The sequence below is a fragment of the Rattus norvegicus genome, chromosome 19 (assembly GCF_036323735.1).
Source record: "Rattus norvegicus strain BN/NHsdMcwi chromosome 19, GRCr8, whole genome shotgun sequence".
NCBI classification, from domain to species: Eukaryota; Metazoa; Chordata; class Mammalia; order Rodentia; family Muridae; genus Rattus; species Rattus norvegicus.
In genome coordinates, this window is record NC_086037.1 from 68,280,386 (window position 1) to 68,300,876 (window position 20,491).

Here is a 20,491-nt window from a genome sequence, read left to right on the forward strand (position 1 = left end):
GTGTGTGTGTGTGAATTTAAATGCACTTTGAGTGTGCACGTGAAGCCCATTGTTTTAAATATTACTGGATGATACCCCGGAAGTACTTAGGGATTCTCTGAACAAGTTCCAGATGCAAAAGTCAGCAGCTGCTGGGGCCAGCACTTACTATAGAAGAACTCAAACACTTGTAGCCAATAAAGAAAATTCAAAGGTTTGAGAGAAAGAGAGCAGGCATGGAAGATATTTTGTTGCTGGGACACAATTCCTTAAGAAACAAACAACTAAAGGGGGCTGGAGAGATGGCTCAGTGGTTAAGAGCACTGACTGCTCTTCCAGAGGTCCTGAGTTCAATTCCCAGCAACCACATGGTGGCTCACAACCATCTGGAATGGGGTCTGATGCCCTCTTCTGGTATGTCTGAAGATAGCTACAGTGTGCTCATATACATTAAATAAATCTTTAAAAAAAAAAAAAATTAAGAATCCAGAGGAGATTGTCAGCCACCCCACACCAAGTCTCTCTCAAACGAGGTGAAACTATCTTACACCTATGTTCCAGCCTTAGCTGTCCAGAACTTCAGGGAACTCCACAGTTGAGAGTTTCACTCCAACAGATCTGGTCAGATCCGGTCCTAGCCTTGTGCTTCCTAGGTGATTATTCTACCCCCACCCCCCACCTCGTAGCCAAGCCTGAGACCAACTGCCTTGTTATTGATCTCCCAGCTGCATCTTTTTGCTCTGTTCTTCTCAACAGTGGTAAATATGGCTGAAATCGCTTTCAACAAAGCTTGTGTGCTGTGCTTAGCTTGCTACCACTTCTGTAACCTGTAGTAGCTGGCCTGGAATGAAGGCAACACACTCTGGAAATGAGGTGTTGTGTTAGCACGGTCACATTGTCACTAAGTCACTAAGGGGTTTAAAGCTCATCCTTCCGAGCAGAGAAAGGACCATTTACGAAGTACTCCATCCCTGAAGGCCTGTATCATCTTTGCGCCAATCACACCATAGCGACCTCCTAAGGTCCTTTGCTATCCAGGCCTTCCACAAAGGCTATCACAGGCACTGTCTGCTTTAAAGAGCCAGAGCCAAGGAGTGCGTGAACGTGTGTGTGTGTGTGTGTGTGTGTGTGTGTGTGTGTGTGTGTGTTTTCACGGTCCCCATCATGCTCAAACCCACCCCTCTTCAATCCGCTTTCTTCCTCTCACTCCCCCAACCCTCCTGAGTCCTCTGCTCTTGTGCACCCTCCCTCTCCCGCTGCCCCCTCTAGCTCTACCCCTCCTCCCCCGCTCGCCCTTTCCCTACTGGTCTTCTCTCCCCACCCCGCCCGGCCCCGCCTCTTCGACAGTCAGCCTCCTCCTCCTCCACTAGCCCCCGCCCTCACCTGCAACTGCCCGCGAGGGGCGGGGCCGGAATGACAAAGCACACGGGCGGCGCGGGACCCGCCCCCTCGCTCGGCGGTGCGTCGCCCCGCTGTTATGGAGACCCGCCGCGCGCGCGGGCGGCGATGATGGGCGGCCATGGCCCGGGCGGGCGGCGGCGGCGCAGCAGCTCCCGAACGCGCGGGGGGCGCGGCGCGGCCCGAGCCGTGGGAGCTGTCCCTGGAGGAAGTGCTGAAGGTGTACGAGCAGCCCATCAACGAGGAGCAGGCCTGGGCGGTGTGCTTCCAGGGCTGCCGCGGGCTGCGGGGCGAGCCGGGCGGCGTGCGGCGCATCCGGGACACGGCAGACATCCTCCTGCGTAGGGACGGCTCGGTTGGCGCGCGGCTGGAGCCCGGTAAGGCGCCGCGGAGTGGGTGGGGGTGTGGCCGGCGCGGCGGGCGGGCGGGCGGGCGGGCGGACGGGCGGACGCGCCGGGGGCACTAGGGTGCCAGGTGACCGGGCCTCGACCTTTCTCTCATCAGTGCTGATGGCTGTCTGCCGGACCGGGAAGGCCCCACCCTGCCCTCTGGATCGGGGACTCCTTGTCTTCTCTTTTGATCCAGGAGAACCCCAGTCTCCCCTCTCTTTCTCTCTCTCTCTCTCTCTCTCTCTCTCTCTCTCTCTCTCTCTCTCTCTCACACACACACACACACACACACACACACACACACACACACACACACACACACACACACACACACACACACACACACACAGGGTCTGGGATAACCCTACCAGCAGACCATCACTCCTGATGTGAAGCGGCCCGTTGGCAGCTCGCGCCCAGGGACGCTTTCCCCAGGGGAGAGGGACTTTGGTTAAAAGCCAGAGTATCTTTTACCTTAAAGTCCCTGAGCACAGCATTCCAGAAGCCTCTCGATAGCCAGTTCCCTTCAAGATGGGTTTGGGGGAGTCTGTAGTCCTCTGGCCTTGCTCTGGCAGGGCCCCTGGGTGATTCCTTGCTATTCACATGAAACTGGTACTCTCCGCTGGGGACACTGCAGACCTTAAGGTTACTTAGAGATGTGTGTCTTTTCCTCGGGGCAGGGAGAGCAGGAGAACTGTGCCTTGTTCTGAGTCTGTACTGAATAGATACTAATTTCCTGAGTTTAATTGTTAAGTGCAAGTAGATTGTATAATCTGATTTAAAAAAAAAAACCAACCTTAAACATCAGTGAGAACCAACCGTTAAGCTTTTGAAAGATTATTGAATTCTATTCAGAGTGGTGAGTTCAAGCTTCTATTTACCATTTCCCCCCTGCCCCCCTGAGAATTGTAGTTCTAGTATACAGCATACAGTGATAGTACCCTAAAAGTTGATACCCTGTTGGGAGCACAAAGGCAGGCTGTGTGTTTGCTGAGTGAAGGCTGGCCTCTCTCCAACCCTGAGAGCTGTGGGCTTGCAGAAATTCTCTCAAGCAGGCATCTGCGGGGGACTAGGAATGACAAGCGAGGAGGAGAAGTGGACAACAGCTGCCTCTGTAACAGGGAGGGCGCACTGTGCACACACAGGAGCCACCATCATTTCCCAGGCTCCTCAGCCTGTACCCGTGTCCTTCCTCCTTTCTCACCCCTGCCTGACACTTGCAAGTTGTTAAATTTTGCACAAAAGCACCCATATGTTTCACAGGGAAGTAATAAACACAACCCCCTGGTAGGCGGAGGTTTAACCTTGGTCAGTTCGCTCAGAAAGTAGCATGATTTGCATAAAGTGTCTGGCTCCCTCTTCCAAGGCTGGCCTGAAGGGACAGGTGCGCCACCATCAACTCTCACAGCCTGCAGACTCGTGAAGCTTCTGAGGCTCCGGCCTTCTCACAAGACTATTCCTGGGCTCACCCCATTGCTTGCCATACAGACTGTAACCCAGGATCTGGCTCTCAGCACTGCAGAGCAACTCAGGAATACAGGCAGCTTGGTCTGGCCGTGATGTTCAAGACAAGGAAACTGAGGGTTAAGGTTGTAAGTGGCTTGCCACTGTCATGGTGATGGGCTGCACCATGAACAAACCAAGCAGAGCTCCCTGCTGGGTTTCTCCTGAACCTCAAAAAGGATACTCATAGCCTGGCTCTCCACCCACCCACCACCCAGAGTTGCATGCCTTACCGTCTTATTGTTCTCAGACTAGTAGCACTTCCTGCTAGGTCAAAGTTCAGAGAAAGTACTCTATGTTGACCTTTGGGGAGAGGAACCTGTCTGTGTCAGGCACCAAGGGGTCCAACTTCACTTTCTATCCTCTATTATCTTTGGTGTCTGTCGTTAAACACACCCCACGAAGGCGAATGAGGGTCATGACTTGCTTTGGGGTTTGGTTGGTTGGTTTAGAACAAGATCTTGCTATGTTGTTTGGGTTGATATTGAACCCTTGAGGTCAAGGCCCCCGATGATGCTGGGACTACAGGGCTTGCTGGATCCTGAAGGAAAAAGTAAAATATATTTACCAGAGCGGTCTCTGAACTTCATAAAGCTGCTGAAACTTGGAGGTAGCCACCCCCTGAAAGTAGCTAGCCCAGCATTTTTCTGGACTTGAGGGACCAGTGAATTCCCTACAGGATTTTTGTAGTTTATTCCTGAAGTAGCTGTTTCTGACCTGCTGAGTAGAGTTTCTTAACCTTCTGTGTCAGATGTTTGATACCCTGGATGCTGTCACTCAGGTCAATCTCTGAGCCATGCAGGTCTGATCCTCCACCTGACTCTCTCACTAAGCCTGAAGCCCACTGTTTCTGCTTGACTGGCAGCTGCGTGGTGTACCACACTATCTCCAGACCCCAGCACTAAAAGAAGCTGCTAACCTCAGCTTTCTTTTTAAAAAAGGTTTATTTACTTATTATATATACATAAGTACACAGACACACCAGAAGAGAGCATCGGATCTCATTTCAGACAGTTGTGAGCCACCATGTGGTTGCTGGGATTTGAACTCAGGACCTCTGGAAGAGCAGTCAGTGCTCTTAACCACTGAGCCATCTCTCCAGCCCTAACCTCAGCTTTTACATGGGTACTGCCGATCCAAATTTAGTTCTTCATGCTTGTGCGGCAGGACTGTATCCACTGAACCATCTCCCCAGCCTCCTGATTTTGTTTCTTTGACACAGCATCTCCTCATGTAGCTCAGACTGGTCTTGAATTTGCTATGTAGCTCGGATGGCTTTAAACTCCTCCCACCTTTGTGTCCTGAATGTTGAAATTTCAGACGTGAAATTTCTGGCAGTCTCTTAATCTTAGATTGGAAGACTTCTTGATAGTCACTCCTAGGTGTGTGTGTGTGTGTGTGTGTGTGAGAGAGAGAGAGAGAGAGAGAGAGAGAGAGAGAGAGAGAGAAAGAGACAGTGACAGAGAGGTTCTTGGGACTCAAGTCCCTTTTTTGCCTCAGCCTCTTAAGTGCTCAAATTGCCACTATACCTGACCTCTCTTTTCTTTTTTAAATTAATAATTATTTTTATTATTTTTAATTGTGTGTGTGCGTGTGTACATGTACACATACACGAATGCAGGAGGAGTCTGCAGAATTCAGAGGTATGAGATGCCCCCAGGAGGTTGTAAGCTACCTGATATGGGTGTTAGGAATTAGAGTTGGGTCTAAGGACAGTAGATGCTTTTTTTTTTCTTTTAAAGATTTATTCATTTATTATATATAAGTACACTGTAGCTGTCTTCAGACACACCAGAAGAGGGCATTGGATCTCTTTACAGATGGTTGTGAGCCACCATGTGGTTGCTGGGATTTGAACTCAGGACCTCTGGAAGAGCAGTCAGTGCTCTTAACCGCTGAGCCATCTCTCCAGCCCCAGTAGATGCTTTTAACCACTGATCCACTTCTCCAGTGTGGAGGATGAGTATGTTGAAGAAAGGGTGACTTATTTTAGTGTGTGTGTGTGTGTGTGTGTGTGTGTGTGTGTGTGTGTGTGTGTGTGTTTCAAGACAAGGTTTCTCTGTGTAGCCCTGGCTGTCCTGGAACTCACTCTGTAGACCAGGCTGGCCTTGAACTCACAGAGATCCACCTGGCTCTGCCTCCCGAGTGCTGGAATCAGAGGTGAGCGCCATCACCACCTGCTGTATCTTCGCTGTTATTGCTGGACGATGCTAAAGTCACAGAGAAGTGGTGGGAGGTTAGAAGGAGGCCGAGTGTGCTCACTCGGGCGTATCCAGAAAGAGGCCAGCGCTCCTGGGTCCTCTCCCCACTCCTCAGTTGTGTTGCTGTCACTGTAACTGCATGTGTAAATGGGTCATCTGTCGCACCTGGGTGTTCCTTTGTCTGTCTCAGCCCAGTGCCCCCTCTTTGAGCATAAGTAGATCTTTGGCTACTAAGAAATGTCACTGAACCTCTGGAGTTGGAATCCTTGGCCTTTATCAGGTACCAGGGGCTCCCTGTTCCGATGGCTTTTCTTCTTTAAAAGCTCAGCACTGCATGTGGCCCTATCCAAGGACAGTGCTCTCCCAGTCATTGTGAGGGGACCCAAAACCGATTAGGAGGAGGGAATCTGTCCCTCCAGAGTCTCCTGGGTGTCAGAATATTTGTAGTTGAAACAAGCTTGTTTGTTGAGCGAGGTCCTTCCCAGGCAGCTCCTGCTCATGTTTCTGGAGTCCTGGTCGCAGCTGTGTTGTCTGCCTCATGACTTCAAGGCACCCAGAGCTGTACATCCTGTGCCCTGTGAAGGTCACAGTGCTAAGTGATGGTGGGCTAACGTTAGGCTTCCTCGGATGGGTGGTTGGAGCATGCTCAGAGACGCCAGTGAGGGGAGTGCCCAACAGTGTTAGGCTCACTCTCCCTGCCATGCCAGAGCATCCTGTGGAGATCCCCACTCTGCCTACCACATAGGAGAGACAGCTGCCCAAAGTCAACAAGATGGGCACGACATGGCGCCTGCCTCAGAACTAATGTCTGTGTGTCTGTAGCCTTAGAGCTCACCACCAAAGGAGAGCCCTGGCCTGAGGTACAGCAGCAGGTGTCTGTGGGCCACACCCTTGTGTACCTTGGCCATGCTGGGCCTGGGATACAGTATCCAGGGTCCATGCACAGGAACCCTTGGCACAAATGCAGGCTGTAGCCTAAGGAATGCAGTCCTGCAAAGGGCTCCCTGTGTACTTCTTGATGGCCAGTGGCCTCTCCCTGGGACTTCCGACTCAGAAAAGGAAAAGTGGGGGTATTTTGTGGGGGGAGTGGGGTCTTAGTGCTGTGGGGTTGTGGCAGGATGCCTGATGTGGGTGTGAGCTGGGTATGAGTGTGTGGACAACTCTTCTGACTTATTTTCACCTCTGAATTAGGCCTTGCAGGAAGACACTTTTTAAAAAAATTTTTTTTTGGTTCTTTTTTTCGGAGCTGGGGATCGAACCCAGGGCCTTGAGCTTCCTAGGCAAGCGCTCTACCACTGAGCTAAATCCCCAACCCCAAAAATATTTTTAAGATGTATTTATTTTGTGTATATGAGTTCACTGTAACTGTCTTCAGACACACCGGGAGAGGGCATCGGGTCCCATTACAGATGGTTGTGAGCCACCATGTGGTTGCTGGGATTTGAACTCAGGACCTCTGGAAGAGCAGTCAGTGCTCTTAACCCCTGAGCCATCTCTGCAGCCCAGAAGACACTTCTTCAAGTGTATTTTCCCTCTGTGATACTTCCTGGGGCCAAGGTTGGCAGCCCAGAAGATTTCAAGACACAGAAAGGCAGGATGCTGGTCCCTGGCCCACCTGCTTGTCTCTGTGTTCTGTAGAGCCCTTCTGGAAGGATAGAGCCTTGGGTCTTAGGCAGCCTGTGGGGGCCCCGGGTAACTCGCATGGTTCGGCCTGTAGTAGGGGTGCGGCCCCGGCATGCTGCCATGTTCAAGGCCCTGGTTTCCACCACACTCATCTGTCACTACCCCACCTCACCCCTGCCCTGATGTGCACAGAGAATCATTTCATTGTCCAGCTCAGCACAGGTGTATTAACGGTGTGGGCACAGTGAGGGTCCTCTCCACCCTTCATACTGGGAGTTCTGGCCCTAGAATGGAGACCATTTAAGCATCTCTGGCCATTCCTCAGAGGAAGTTGTCCTCTAGGTAAGACAGTGGTGAGGGGGATGGCCTTGCTGCCTGGAAATGCCACCATGATGGTTAGGTAAGCCAGCCCCAGGACCAAAGTACCCGGAAGAGGTGTTTAGCTCCTGCTTTCTCAGTGACCAGTGACTCCTACTTTATTCCAGGGCAGAGGGCTTGTGGTCCTTTCCCTGAGGAAGCAAGAGGAGAGTGTGGGCAGAACTTTCAAGAGAATGTGTGAGGTTCCTATAACTTTGTAAATAGACTCTTAAACCGCTGGCTTAAAACAACAATAGTATATTCACTCCCAGCTTGAGAGGCTATAAATCCAGAATAATGTCTTCCCTGAGGCTGGCTATTTCCTTTACCACACATCACAGTCTATCCACAGGATAGAGCATGCCCGTGTGCAGGTGTCGGATCCCCTGGACCTAGAGTTACAGTCGTAAGTTATAAGCCTCTGTGTGGGTGCCGGGAGTTGAACTGGAAGAGCAGCTAGTGCTCTTAATGGCTAAGCCACCTCTCCAGCCCTGACTTGCAATGTTTTCATACATGAACATAGTGTATTCCCATCAAAATCTCTCATTCTCTGTGTTATTTTTAGTCCATTTCAAGGAAGTTGTTGACACCCCCTCCCCACCACCCCCGCTAAGTACTTCAGTATAGATGTCATTTAGCATTTGCTCAGAGCCCACATGCAAGCTTGGGATGGAACCCAAGGCCTTGTGCTTGCTGTGCACCACTGAACCGTAACCAGGCCCCTAGTTATTTCTTATAATAAAATAAAAACCTCGCCTGCAGCTGGGCATGAGGGCACGTTCTTAGGAGGTCGAGGCAGGAGGGTCAGGAGTTCAGGGTTCTCTTCAGCGACATAGTGAGTTCAAAGCCAGCCTGAGCTATATCAGATCTCAACGAAGTGAAATAGAAAACGGGAAATGAAATTAAAGTCCCATGTAATGAAACACATGAATGTCATGGTTCTATTGGTCTCTCAGCTCTGTGCCAACACTTCTGCCGTGGAGGCTGTGGAAGCCTTACCCCATTGTTCACGTTTCCAGAACAGGTCACCTTTGCGTGGCCAGAGATCTGTATCCTACACCTGCCCCGAGCTTGGTTCCAAACTGTACTTGTATCAACTGCCTTCTCGTTGGTCACTGGTGGGCATATTGTACCAGGCCTTGACTCCTACCACCATGTGTTCACTAGTTTTTTTTTTTTAAAGATTTATTTATTATATATCCATACACTGTATGCTGTCTTCAGACACCAGAAGAGGGCATCGGATCCCATTACTGATGGTTGTGAGTCACCATGTGGTTGCTGGGAATTGAACTCAGGACCTCTGGAAGAGCAGCCAGTGCTCTTAACCACTGAGCCATCTCTCCAGCCCGTGTTGGCTAGTTTTCTGTCAGCTTGACATACGTCATCTGAGGAGAAACCTTGATTGAGAAATGCCTCCACTGCCGGGGGTGATGGCACACGCCTTTAATCCCAGCACTCAGGATGCAGAGGCAGGTGGATCTCTGTGAGTTTGAGGCCAGCCTGGTCTACCCAGTGAGTTCTAGGATAGCCAGAGCTACATAGTGAGGCATTGTCCCCAACACCTCTCAAATAAAGAAGCTTGGAATGACAAATGACCAGAAGCTGAGCATGGAAGTTTAAGTAGAAAAAAAAAATAAAGTTTGAGGCTGGAGCGATGGTTCATGGGCTGAGAGAACTTGCTGCTCTCGCAGAGGACTGGGTTTGGTTCCCAGAGGACTGGGTTTGGTTCCCAGCACCACCAAGCAGCAGGCTGCTTTAACCAGAGCCAAAGGGTCTGATGCCCTCTTCTGGCCTCTGTGGGCACTGCATGCATGTGGTGAGCTTACGTATACGCAGGCAAAGCACTCATAGACAGGAAATAAGAAAACAATTGATCTTTAAATATATTTATTTTGTGTGTGTGAGTGTAGACCCCATGGCAGGCATGGAAATCAGAGGGCAACTTTCAGGAGCCAGTTCTCTCCTTCCATAATATGGACCCCAGGGCTTGAACTCAGGTTGTTTGACTTGGTGGGAAGGACCCTTATCCACGGAGTCACCTCATCAACATCCCACACCAAGGAATAGCATCTGTCTAACCTGTTTTCACAGTTTCTCTCTCTCTCTCTCTCCCTCTCCCTCTCTCTCTCTCTTCCTCTCTCTCACCCCCCTCTCTCTCTCTCTCTCTCACACACACACACACACACACACACACACACACACACACACACACAGACACGTCATGACGATGAGCATACCCGTGCCAGCCATAACACAGGTGGATAGCTTCCAGATCTTTCCTTCCTCTGCGCTTCTGAGGCTGGCACTCAGGTCTTCAGAACGAGCACTTTTACCGGCTGAGCCATCTTGCTGAGTCTATGTCTGTCGACTCTGTGCATTGTCTTCCTGCTGGGACCAGTTGGGGCCTTGGTCATGTCCCTGGATGTGCTGTCAGAGGTTGGATATGGAGCTGTGTGGGGGCACAGAAGCCAGGCCTGCCCATTGCTCTGTCTTGGTTGTCAATTTATCATCCCCACTCCAGTCTCCGAGATTAGCCCATTGTTAGAGAATTATGAACACTCAAGGTTCGGGGTGCAAGGCAGATCTCAGCCTTGTGCGCTGCTGACGTGGGTCACCTCCAGATCTGCCGCTGGTGGACGGGGTTCCTGCTGTTGCAAGGAGCTTCCTGGGAGTGGTGTGTGGGCATCGGGCGTGTGGGTGAGTGCTTAGAGAAGCCTGCTGTTCTCACTCAGGCCAGGATCGGCCACCGCCCAACTGTGGAGGAGCAGGGCAGACACACCTGTATCCCTTTGCCCCACAGAATTCGTTTGTCAAACAAACACGGGACTCTGACTGTGTGCCTTCCTGTGGGTGGTTCTCCCTCTCAGCTTTCTCCAGTTTCCAAGGCTGATGCTTGACCTGGGTCACAACTCAGTTTTACAGTTCATTTCTTGACAGTGGAAGCTACCCACCCGTATGTGTGGCTTACTTACCGAGAGCCAGTCCCTGGGTGTGTTTCCACCCAATCCTGACAAGCCCTTTGTGGTAAGTGATACCACTTCTGCGAGAGGAAACTGGTACTGCTCAGTCACATGACCTTTGACTCCAGTCTCTCAGCTGGAGGCCGTAGCCAGACCTAGGAGAAATGTAGGTGCTGCATTTTCTCTCTCCCAAATTTATTTATTTATAGGGTTTCTCTGTGTAGCCCTGGCTACCCTGGAACTGACCCTGTAGACCAGGCTGCTCAAACTCAGAGAGATCCACCTGTCTCTGCCTCCTGGGTGCTGGGATTAAAGGTGTTTGCCACAATGTCCAGCCCCAAATTTACTTCTTGAGTTTAGCAAATCCACGTATTTTAAAATTCAGATGGCCTCTGTTTAAATTTTATTTCACGTGTATGAGAGTCTTCCCTGAATGTATGTACGTGTACCGTGTGCGTGTCGGATGCTCATGAAAGTTAGGAAGGGCGTTGACTCCTCCAGAACTGGAGACTGTTAGTGTTGTGGGCTGTCCTGTGAGGGCAGAGACATGTCCTGACAATGTCAGTTCTCTCTCAGAGCAGCCGGCGCTCAAATTCAGAGAGTTTGGGGAAGACCTTGAAGGAGTCCTTGTGCCGATGCGCCTGGGTGCCCGTCCTCCCTCCCCACAGGCTGCCAAGAATGTGAGGGTTTCCTGCACATATCAGGACTCGGGCTGTGTACTTCCTGCTAAGGGCAGCCATTGCTCTCTGTTCTGTCTTTTCCCCCTGAGTGGGGGCCTTGGATCAATTCAGCACACAAAAGACATCTTATTGGTTGTTTGAAACAGGGTCTTTCTTTCTGTGTTACTGAGGTTGACCTTAAACTGGAATCTTATTGCCTCAGCTTCCCAGATCCAGTTTCAAGTAAATTTTTTTCTCTTCTCTTCTCTTCTCTTCCTCCCTCCCCCCTCTTTCTTTCTTTCTTTCTTTCTTTCTTTCTTTCTTTCTTTCTTTCTTTTTTCTTTTTTTGTTTCTCCGGGCAGGATTTCTCTGTGTACCCTTGGCTGTCCTGGAATTTACTCTACAGACCAGGCTGGCCCTGAACTCAGACATTCACCTCTGCCTCTCAAGTGCAGGAGTTAGAGCTGCGCCACCTCCTGGCTCAAGTAAATGTCTTAATCTGACCCCTTGCCAGGCCATCTTGTTCTTTTTGGTGTCACCTACTGTCCCAGGTGCAGGTGCCCTGTGTGTGTATCAATCTTTAGAGGACTCTAAAGATTTTTTTTCTGTAGGATAGATGTAGCACTGAGTGATCTCGTAGGTGTCGTGATGCAGGGGTGTGCCTTCTAAAAGCTGGCGTGCTAAGTTAGAAGGTGAGAGAGCTGATGACTTTGAGAGACTTGGCAGGCCGCCTTCTGAGGGCTGTGGCAGTTCCCTTGTCTGCCGGGGACTGTGTCTGCCACTCCTTCATTGCCCTGTGCCTGAGAGGCAGGGCAGGAAGTCTTTTTGATCTTAAAAAGGCTCTGCTCCTTCCGTCCCTCATTCACTGTCCGAAATACTTCCAGGAGCCCAGGCATGGGCGGGGAATGTGTAGCAAGAGGCCTCCCTAGGATGTATAAAGTCCTCCTTAGTAGAGTCAGGGCTGGGGCGGGGTTGAACCAGATGGATGGTTAACCCTGACCCTGACCTATACCCCACAAAGGAGTTAGTCAGCCACTGCACGACTGCATATCCATCTGGTATCCCCACCCTAGGAAGTGTCTCTGCGTCTGTGAGCTCACTCCTTCCTTGAGGTGATACCTTGAGTTAGGCAGGAAGGTGCCATTTCTGTTCCCTGGATGATGAAGTGATGTCATCCACTTGCCCCATAACCGTGGCCTGGTCAGAACCTGACAGCTGGCTCCCCGGAGGCAATGCCACCTCGCACCACTGGCGGCAGACACACCTTCCACTGGAGGGGGCTGGGCAGTCCTCCAGCTGAAATCTTCCAGAGACACTCCCCAGCCCCTGGACTTCTCATTTGCTCTTCAGCTAAAGAATCTGGAGTGGCCATCTCTTTCAGGGCGAGGATACCCTGCTTGGGTAAATTAGCGCCAGGCTGCGGCTGCATCTGACAGAAATGACGATGATGGAAACTGAGCGCTTGCTCCAACTCCGTCCTGACCTAGCATTTCAGACATAACGGGAACTCGTTGGCCCTGCTCCATTATTTATTATCCCTATGGTTTCAAGTAAATTCCTCACTCTGCCTGAGCTCCAGTTTCCTCGTGTGTAGAGAAGAAATCTGGGCAGCTGGGTGTGACAGCACACATAGGTCTCACCCCTCAGCCCCAGCCGAGGACTAACATTTGTTAGTTTTGTGTTATCTCTAGGCCTGGCTGTGTGCACTGTCACCCCAGGAACTCACAAAGCCATAGCTTGCTCATTAAAACCCAAGACCCCACGGAATAGTGGTTACCCCTGTAATCCCAGCACTCAAGAAGCCGAGGCAGGAGGATTGTAATGACTTTGAGCTAGACAATAATAGTCTGCCTCAAAACGGCCATAAGCAAACTCCTTAAATCTTTTGCAACTTGAAGCTTAATTAGATCTGTAAACAATTTTGGGACATCTTTTGTTAACATAGTGACTATTGTACTGGCTGGCTTTGTGTGTCAACTTGACAGAAGCTAGAACCACCAGAGAGGAAGGAGCCTCAGCTGAGGAAATGCCTCTATGAGATCCAGCTGTAAGGCATTCTCTAGTCTCTCAATTAGTGATCAGTGGGGGAGGGCCCAGCACATGGTGGGTGGTGCCGTCCCTGGGCTGGTGGTCCTGGGTTCTATAAGAGGGCAAGCTGAGCAAGCCAGGGGAAGCAAGCCAGTAAGTAACATCCCTCCATGGCCTCTGCATCAGCTCCTGCCTCCAGGTTCCTGTCCTGCTGGAGTTCCTGTCCTGACTTCTTTGCTGATAAAGGGTAGTGTGGACGTATGAGCTGAGTAAGCCCCTTTTCTCACCAACTTGTCTTTTGAGCATGGTGTTTTGTTGCAGGATTAGAAACCCTAACAGAGACAACGATTGACGCACTAAAAAACGTTCTTCTCGCAGGCCAGGATGGCAGCACCGTCGGTAGAGCCATCTGCACCAGCATGCACAGGAGGTGCGGGCTCAGTCTCTACCACATTAACCGATGCATTTGCACTGGAGGTGGAAGCAAGAGGGTCAGAAATTCAAGTTTCTCCTTAGCTACGTGCTGAGTTTCAAGTCCAGCCTGGGCTCCATGAGACATTGTCTTTTTACAAATTCCAGCCAGAAAGCTGCTCTGGGCTGAAGACTAGGACTGGCTGGGTGCTCAGAACCAACTAATGTCCACCAGCCTGCCCCGCCTTCCTGATCCCCAGCGTGACCTTTCCAGGAGGCTCCCTCTTCTTGCTCAACGTTCGTTCATCTTTCCAGTGCCTGGATCCAGTCACAGCCACAAAGTTTTGCTAAGCATTCATTGTGGGTGGGGGACAGTCCCTGGGATGACAGATGACAAACCTCCAACAGCATGCTCTCTCAGTGCTCGCTCTCTCTCTCTCTCTCTTGCCTCACTGATTTGGGGGATGGGCTGTTCCCCATTATTTTTATTTTTTTCGGAGCTGGGGACCAAACCCAAGGCCTTGCGCTTCCTAGGCAAGCGCTCTACCACTGAGCTAAATCCCCAACCCCTGTTCCATTATTTTAATGGGGCTCTCAGTGTCTTTGGCGGCCTTCCTGGCTCCGGTCGCAGTCTGAACGCATTTGTGGAGTCAGCAGGTTGTTTGTTGCTCTTCACTCTAGAGCTTCGGGAAGCTGCGGTTCACATCCTTACACGGTTCTACCTCTACACCCGGTCAAAGGAGGCCTGGGAACGGGACGGGGATGGCTGGAAGTGGGGTAGTTGAGGGGTTGCTGGCAGCCACATTCTAAGGTCTCTGGCCTTCCTCCTTGAGCCACCCTCACCTGCCAGCCGAGGCACTTGATTGTCAACCCCTTCACCTGTTGCCTTCGGCTCCTCATCCATGAAATGGGCCGAAGCCACCCATGGCCTGGGCTGTAGCTGAGCCCACGACACTCTTCTTGGCGTTCACACTGATGTGTTTGGTAAATAGAACACAGAGTCCAGCTTCCGCCTGCCCTCCAAACCAGGGACTCCTCCTTTGAGAGGTGCCTTCGGAAAAAGCCCAACCCCTGGGTCACCCGTGAGATGAGGATTATTTGCCTATGGACCCACGGTTTCCTATCTTCCTGTGCGTCCTTGCTCACAGGACCCCAGTTCTAGGGAAGCCGTCTCAGACTATTGGTCTCCCCCACAGTGACAACTGAGCGGCCCCCATTCTTCAGCTCGCACCCAGCCCTGCTGACTCTCCGTCCCTGACTTCCTCCTCTGAGCTGTTGTATGGACCACGGGAGGGAGACCTGCCTACGAGGCTCCACCTCACTCATGCTCTGTAGCCTGAGCCCTGCCCACACTGGCTTAGGCTTGGGGGTGCCAAGTATCTGTGCTTTCTGGTGCTCCTTTGGGGGTGCCCTGTACAGCTTAGGGAACATGGAACAGAAGGAGTGAGTAGCCATGTTTGTGGGGTCTCTGGGCTTCCGAGATAATCTCGATTGTTTTCTCTTGCAGAGCCTTCGACCATGGTGGTCCCACCCGCCAACTCAGAAGCCCAGGTATTGAAAAGCCATTTTAAACTTCCTGCTATAATAAAATCTGGTCTGTTGTGCTGGATAGGTTTTGTCAACCTGACACAAGCTGTATCATCCGAGGGGATGGATCTCAGTTGAGGGTATGCCTCTATAAGATTGCCCTAAGGGGCTGGAGAGATGGCTCAGTGGTTAAGAGCACTGACTGCTCTTCCAGAGGTCCTGAGTTCAATTCCCAGCAACCACATGGTGGCTCACAACTATCTGTAATGGGATCTGGTGCCCACTTCAGGCTGCAGGCAGACATGCAGGCAGGCCACTGTATACATAATAAATCTTAAAAGAAAAAAAGTTTGGCCTGTAGGCAAGCTTGTGGGGCATTTTCTTGGTTCCTGATTGATGTCATTGTGGGAGTGCCACCCCTAGGCAGTGGCCCTCAGTGGTGTGAAAAAGCAGGCCGAGCAAGCCACGAGGAGCAAGTCCACCGTAAGCAGCACCCCTCCGTGGGCTCTGCTTCAGTTCCTTCCCTCGGTGGTGAGGGTTTACACCCTGAGAGTTGTAAGCTGAAGGAAGTGTCTTTTTTTTTTTTTTGGTTTTTTTTTTTTTTTCGGAGCTGGGGACTGAACCCAGGGCCTTGCGCTTGCTAGGCAAGCCTTCTACCACTGAGCTAAATCCCCAACCCCAGAAGTGTCTTCTTCAATTGCTTCAGTCGTAGTGTTTTATTGCCATGATAGGAAACTAATTAAGATGCCTGTATGGTAGAATATCAATATGAAGTATACAGAGTTATTCTATCCTTTGGTTGAGCCTCGTGTGCTTAGAACACAACATACTGGATCCTTCCCCTGTTTGGGAGTGGGATCATTAAGGGAGCCCGTCTGCTGACCACAGCCCGTCTATTGACCATACTCTCTGGGCCGCTGGAAAACAATGTGGTCTGCTGACAGGCTTCTCTGCAAGGAGTTCCTGGCACACGGAAACCAGCCAATGACCAATGACCAAACCTTGCATTTCCACGCATTGTCTTGAGGTAGTGGTCTGATGTTTATTTCTCTTGTTGTATTATATGGTTTTGTGTAACCCACACAGACCCCAACTTTACATGTAGCCATAACTGGCTGAGACTTTGAAATCCTGATGCTCCTGCCTCAGTTTCCCAAGTTGTGCACCACCCTGCTTGGCTTTCCACTGCCTTTTTGCTCTGTTTCAGTTCTGGTTCTTTTTTTTTTTTTTTTCAGTGAGTGATATTTATCTGTTGTGATATTCCCGCTGTTTCTTCTAATTGTTTCTCAAGAGCGGAAGCCACTTATGTCCTAGGATGAGAAGGGACCTTTGGGGACCAGAAAAGAGCAGTGAGTGCAGAGTTAGAAAGTGGGGTCCCAGTACACATGGCCTGCTCTGCTGTTTTATTCCTTTGAAATGTGGCCTTCAAAGTGTAATTTATAAAATAATTTATAAGGCCATAGGCAGTGGTACAGACCTGAAATTCCAGCTTCTTGGGAGACTGAAGCTTTGAGGGAAAATACTGAAGGGATGTGAAGGGAGGGAGAAAGGGAGGTGAGGAAGGAGGGAGGGAGGGAACCTTTGCATTTATGTATTTAGCATGATAGCATTTCAAGGGCGAGGTAAGCATGGATCAGGGGGATTCCGTGTGTTACATAAAGACAGCAACAAAGCCAGCTCAGAATCTGAATGCCTCCTCCTCCCCCTTCTCCCCACTTCTCTCCCTCCTCTTCTTCCTCCTCTTCCTTTTCCTCCTCCTTCCCCTCCTCTCCTCCTTCTTCCTCCTCCCCTCCTTCCTCCACCTCCCCTCCCTTCTCCTCTTCTTCTTCTCTAACCTACACCTTTCCTCAAGAAGAAAAATATACTTCCTTGTATTTAATTAATTTGTTTGTCTACTTGGTTTTTCTGAGGCAGGGTCTCTCTACCTAGCTCTGGCTGTCCTGAAACTCACTGTGTAGACCAACTTGGCCTCAAACTCACAGAGATCCTCCTGTATCTGCCTCCCAAGTGCTGGGATTGAAGGCAAATACCCATGTACCCGTCTGGCACTGCATCTTACCAGCACACATAGTTCTCAACGCCAGCGACAAGAGGCAAGACACCCCGCGACCTTGACATGTCACACTGAGTGCACTGCCAAGCGTTGCTTATGAACTCTGTGAAAATGGCGCTTTTATAGATCGTTAGCCGGAAGTTGGGAAGGAACAGCTGTGCTTCTAAGACCTCCCTATCGCCACGTGGCCCTCGGCTGTCTGTACTCACAGCTGTATCAAACTCGGGGTAGCTGATTTCGCTGATCCCAGGTGGGCTGGCCTGGGACATCAGCTGACCCTCGTTATCCAGAGTTCACAGAGGTGCAGCTGCTACCCGCCTCCTGGAGGACGCCTCCAATTCCACGCCATGACATACCTGTAAAGAGCTTTGAACGGGGAGTCCTAGATGGGCGTTCTCAGAGGCCGCATGTGAGCCTTTCAGCTCTGTCTCCTGAGTACAGTGAGGGAGCCACTCAATAGTTAAGCTTTGTCCTGGCTTCTCGGGCTTCACGAACTGCCCGCCTGGCTGGGCAGCCCCTCTAATTGCAATCAGATTCCAGGCTGATGGCCATGCTGGAACTGGTAGGGTTGGAGGTCCTGATACTGGCCAGCTGCCCAGCTCTCCTAATGGTAAGCATTCTCCATGTCCCAGAGAAAGTTTCCAGAGAGCTGGGACACAGAAAGGCTTTTACCAAAGCAGCCATCAGATAAGAGGCTTGGCTGGACAGCCTTTCCCCTGGCTTGCTGCCAGTGTAGGCCAGCAACCAGAAAAAAGAGTGGCTGGGACAGATTGGTGCATTGGGATGGGTGGGGGGCTTCTGGCTCGCTTCTCAGTCTGTCTCCTACCCATGGAGTCATGTGGAGACCCTACCAGTGCTATGCAGCTGAGCATCACACAGCCCCGAAGCACATGGACACCTTGTAGCCCCTCACTCTTACCTGGCATCTACCGCTACACAAATGAATTTACTGCGTGAGCTCTCCATGCTTCTGTCCCCTCACCTTGCTAGCCCTCCCTTTCTGTGGTCATAGCCAAGAGCGGTCGGTCCTGAGATGGTCCCTGGAGTCTCCAGTTTCCCAGAGCACTCTACCGTGACCGCGACTAAAGCCCTGTCGCCATCTTCCACCTGTCAGGTGTGACCAGCCACTAGATGAGTGCCAAGCCCTCTTACCCTGCATTCATGGGTGTGCCCTGGAGCCAGTCTGTGACTCTGACCTGCTTAAGGTAGAGAAAACTCGAATGAAAGCAGCCCAGGGGTGGGCCAAGGTTTGCTTACTGTGGCTTTATTTACTCTCTCCACCAGTCCTCTTGAGTCCAGTGTTACCTTCCCCAGGTACCTTAGGCTCCAGTGATCTCTTCCGAGATGTCCCTGTAGGACCCAGAGACCTTATCTCTTGCCCAACCCCGGCTTTGACCAATTATTGCTCTGCCTGCCTCAGGCTCAGGTTTCCTGGGATACCGGGCCAACCAGGAATGAGTGGAGAGACCACTGGTGCATGCAGAAAGTTTAGAGCATAGCACAGGCGGACCCAGCTCCCAGGTCTAGCTCGTCCAGCTTCTAGTTGCGATTAAGCAGTTTGAGCTTTCTGTCCCTCTGTCCCTCTGTGCATGAGATGGGAGGTTGTGTCAGGGGGTTGTCGTGAGGTTAAGTAGGAGGAGTCTTATAAAGGCCCAGGATAATGTCTGACATGGTAGAGCTCTATTTGTGTGCGTGCCTTTGATAGGCTTTCCTTTTTTCTTAACAAGTATGTGTTTTATGTATTTGTGTGGTTTTGGGTCTGTCTGTCTGTTTGTTATCCATCATCTATCTATCATCTAACTATCATCTATCTATCATTGATCTATCTATCACCGATCTAGCTATCATCTATCTACTATCTATCTATCTATCATCCATCTACCTATCATCTACCTATCATCATTGATCTATCTATCATCTATCTATCTATCATCTATCATCTATCTATCATCTATCATCTATCTATCTACCTATCTATCATCTATCTATCATCTATCTACCTGTCTGTCTATTTATCTATCTATTTATCTATCTACCTGGCATGTATGTTGTACTTTGTGAATACCTAGTACCTGAGGAGGTCAGCAGAGGGTGTTGGGCCCTTTGGAACTAGAGTCATGGACGTTTGTGAGCCACCAGGCAGGTACCAGAAACTGAACCCAGGACCTCTGGAAGAGCACCCAGTGCTCTTAACCACTGAACCATCTCCAGCTCCAGATAGTCTGCCCAAAGGAGGAAAATAGGGCAACCATTCATTCAGTAGTACTGGGAATTGATCCTTAGATCTTGCACGTGCCATGCAATATCCTCCAGCCTCGGTTTATCTTTTTATTGTGAGATGGGATTTCACTAAATCGCTTAGGCCCGCCTCAGTCTTGCAGTGTAGTCCAGAGGCAGGTCTTGAACTTGTAATCTTCCTGTCTTTGCCTCCCGAGTCCCTGAGGTTTACAAACTGAGTCACTAAGTTTGGCCTGTAACCCTTACGTTTATATTTATTTGTTTCGAGACAGGCTTTCAGTCTGTAGTCCAGACTGGCCTCAAGGTCAGAATTGTCTTGCCTCAGCCCCTCACATGCTGGGATCACAAGTCTGTGCCACCTCAGCCAAATTTATGGAAGCCTTTTGAAACATCAAATTTATGGAAGCCTTTTGAGACATCAAATTTATGGAAGCCTTTTGAAACATCAAATTTATGGAAGCCTTTTGAAACATAAGAGCAAGGCTAGGCAGATGAGGGGTCCTGTTACCCCTCCTACGTATTCAGATGTGCCAGCGCCCATTGCAGTGTTCCATGTCTGATTAACCCTAACTGGTGGAGGGGGATAGTCACATGGGCATGGAGGAGAATCTGGAGGCAGCATCTGGAGGACAAACAGGAAACAACAGCCTCCAGTGCACTCCCCAGCCGCCACCGTCCCCAGGTCATTGTCGGCGGCTCTGAAGGTAGCTGTGAGGGTTCCTTGCCAAGTGAAGCAGAAATGCTGAGGTAAGAGGACTCTGCAGAAAAAAACCTCAAAGATGCTTCATGTGCTTTAAAAAAGAATTACTGAGGCTGGAGAGATGGCTCATCTGTTAAGAGCACTGGCTGTTCTTCCAGAGGATTTGGTTCTGATTCCCAGCACAGACAGGGAGGCTCACAATGTCTGTAACGCCAGTCTTGGGGGGACCTGGCATGCTATTCTGGCCTCCACAGGCACACAAAACACCCATACACATAAAATAAAAATAACATGAAAGTTTAAAAGACTTATTGTAAGGCGTGGGGACATGCCTGGAATCTTTAGGGAAGTTAGAACAGAAGGCTTAGAACTTTAGGGACAACCAGGGCTATGTCATTTGAAACTTTGCCTCAAAATAAATATTATGGAGAATTTCAGGAAACCCAGTCAACTGAAGCACCG

General features: G+C 50.5%; 1 protein-coding gene across 1 annotated transcript in view; it reads left to right on the forward strand.

Annotated features, from left to right (window-relative positions):
• The first annotated feature begins 1,492 nt into the window (after window positions 1-1,492).
• Window positions 1,493-20,491, forward strand: part of Spire2 (spire-type actin nucleation factor 2) — a 38,550-nt gene continuing 19,551 nt past the window's right edge. Inside the window, exons 1-2 of the mRNA NM_001127538.2 lie at window positions 1,493-1,754; window positions 15,019-15,062. Of these exons, the coding sequence (NP_001121010.2) occupies window positions 1,499-1,754; window positions 15,019-15,062 (300 nt within the window). The 5' untranslated portion in view covers window positions 1,493-1,498. The remainder of the gene's footprint in view (window positions 1,755-15,018; window positions 15,063-20,491) is intronic.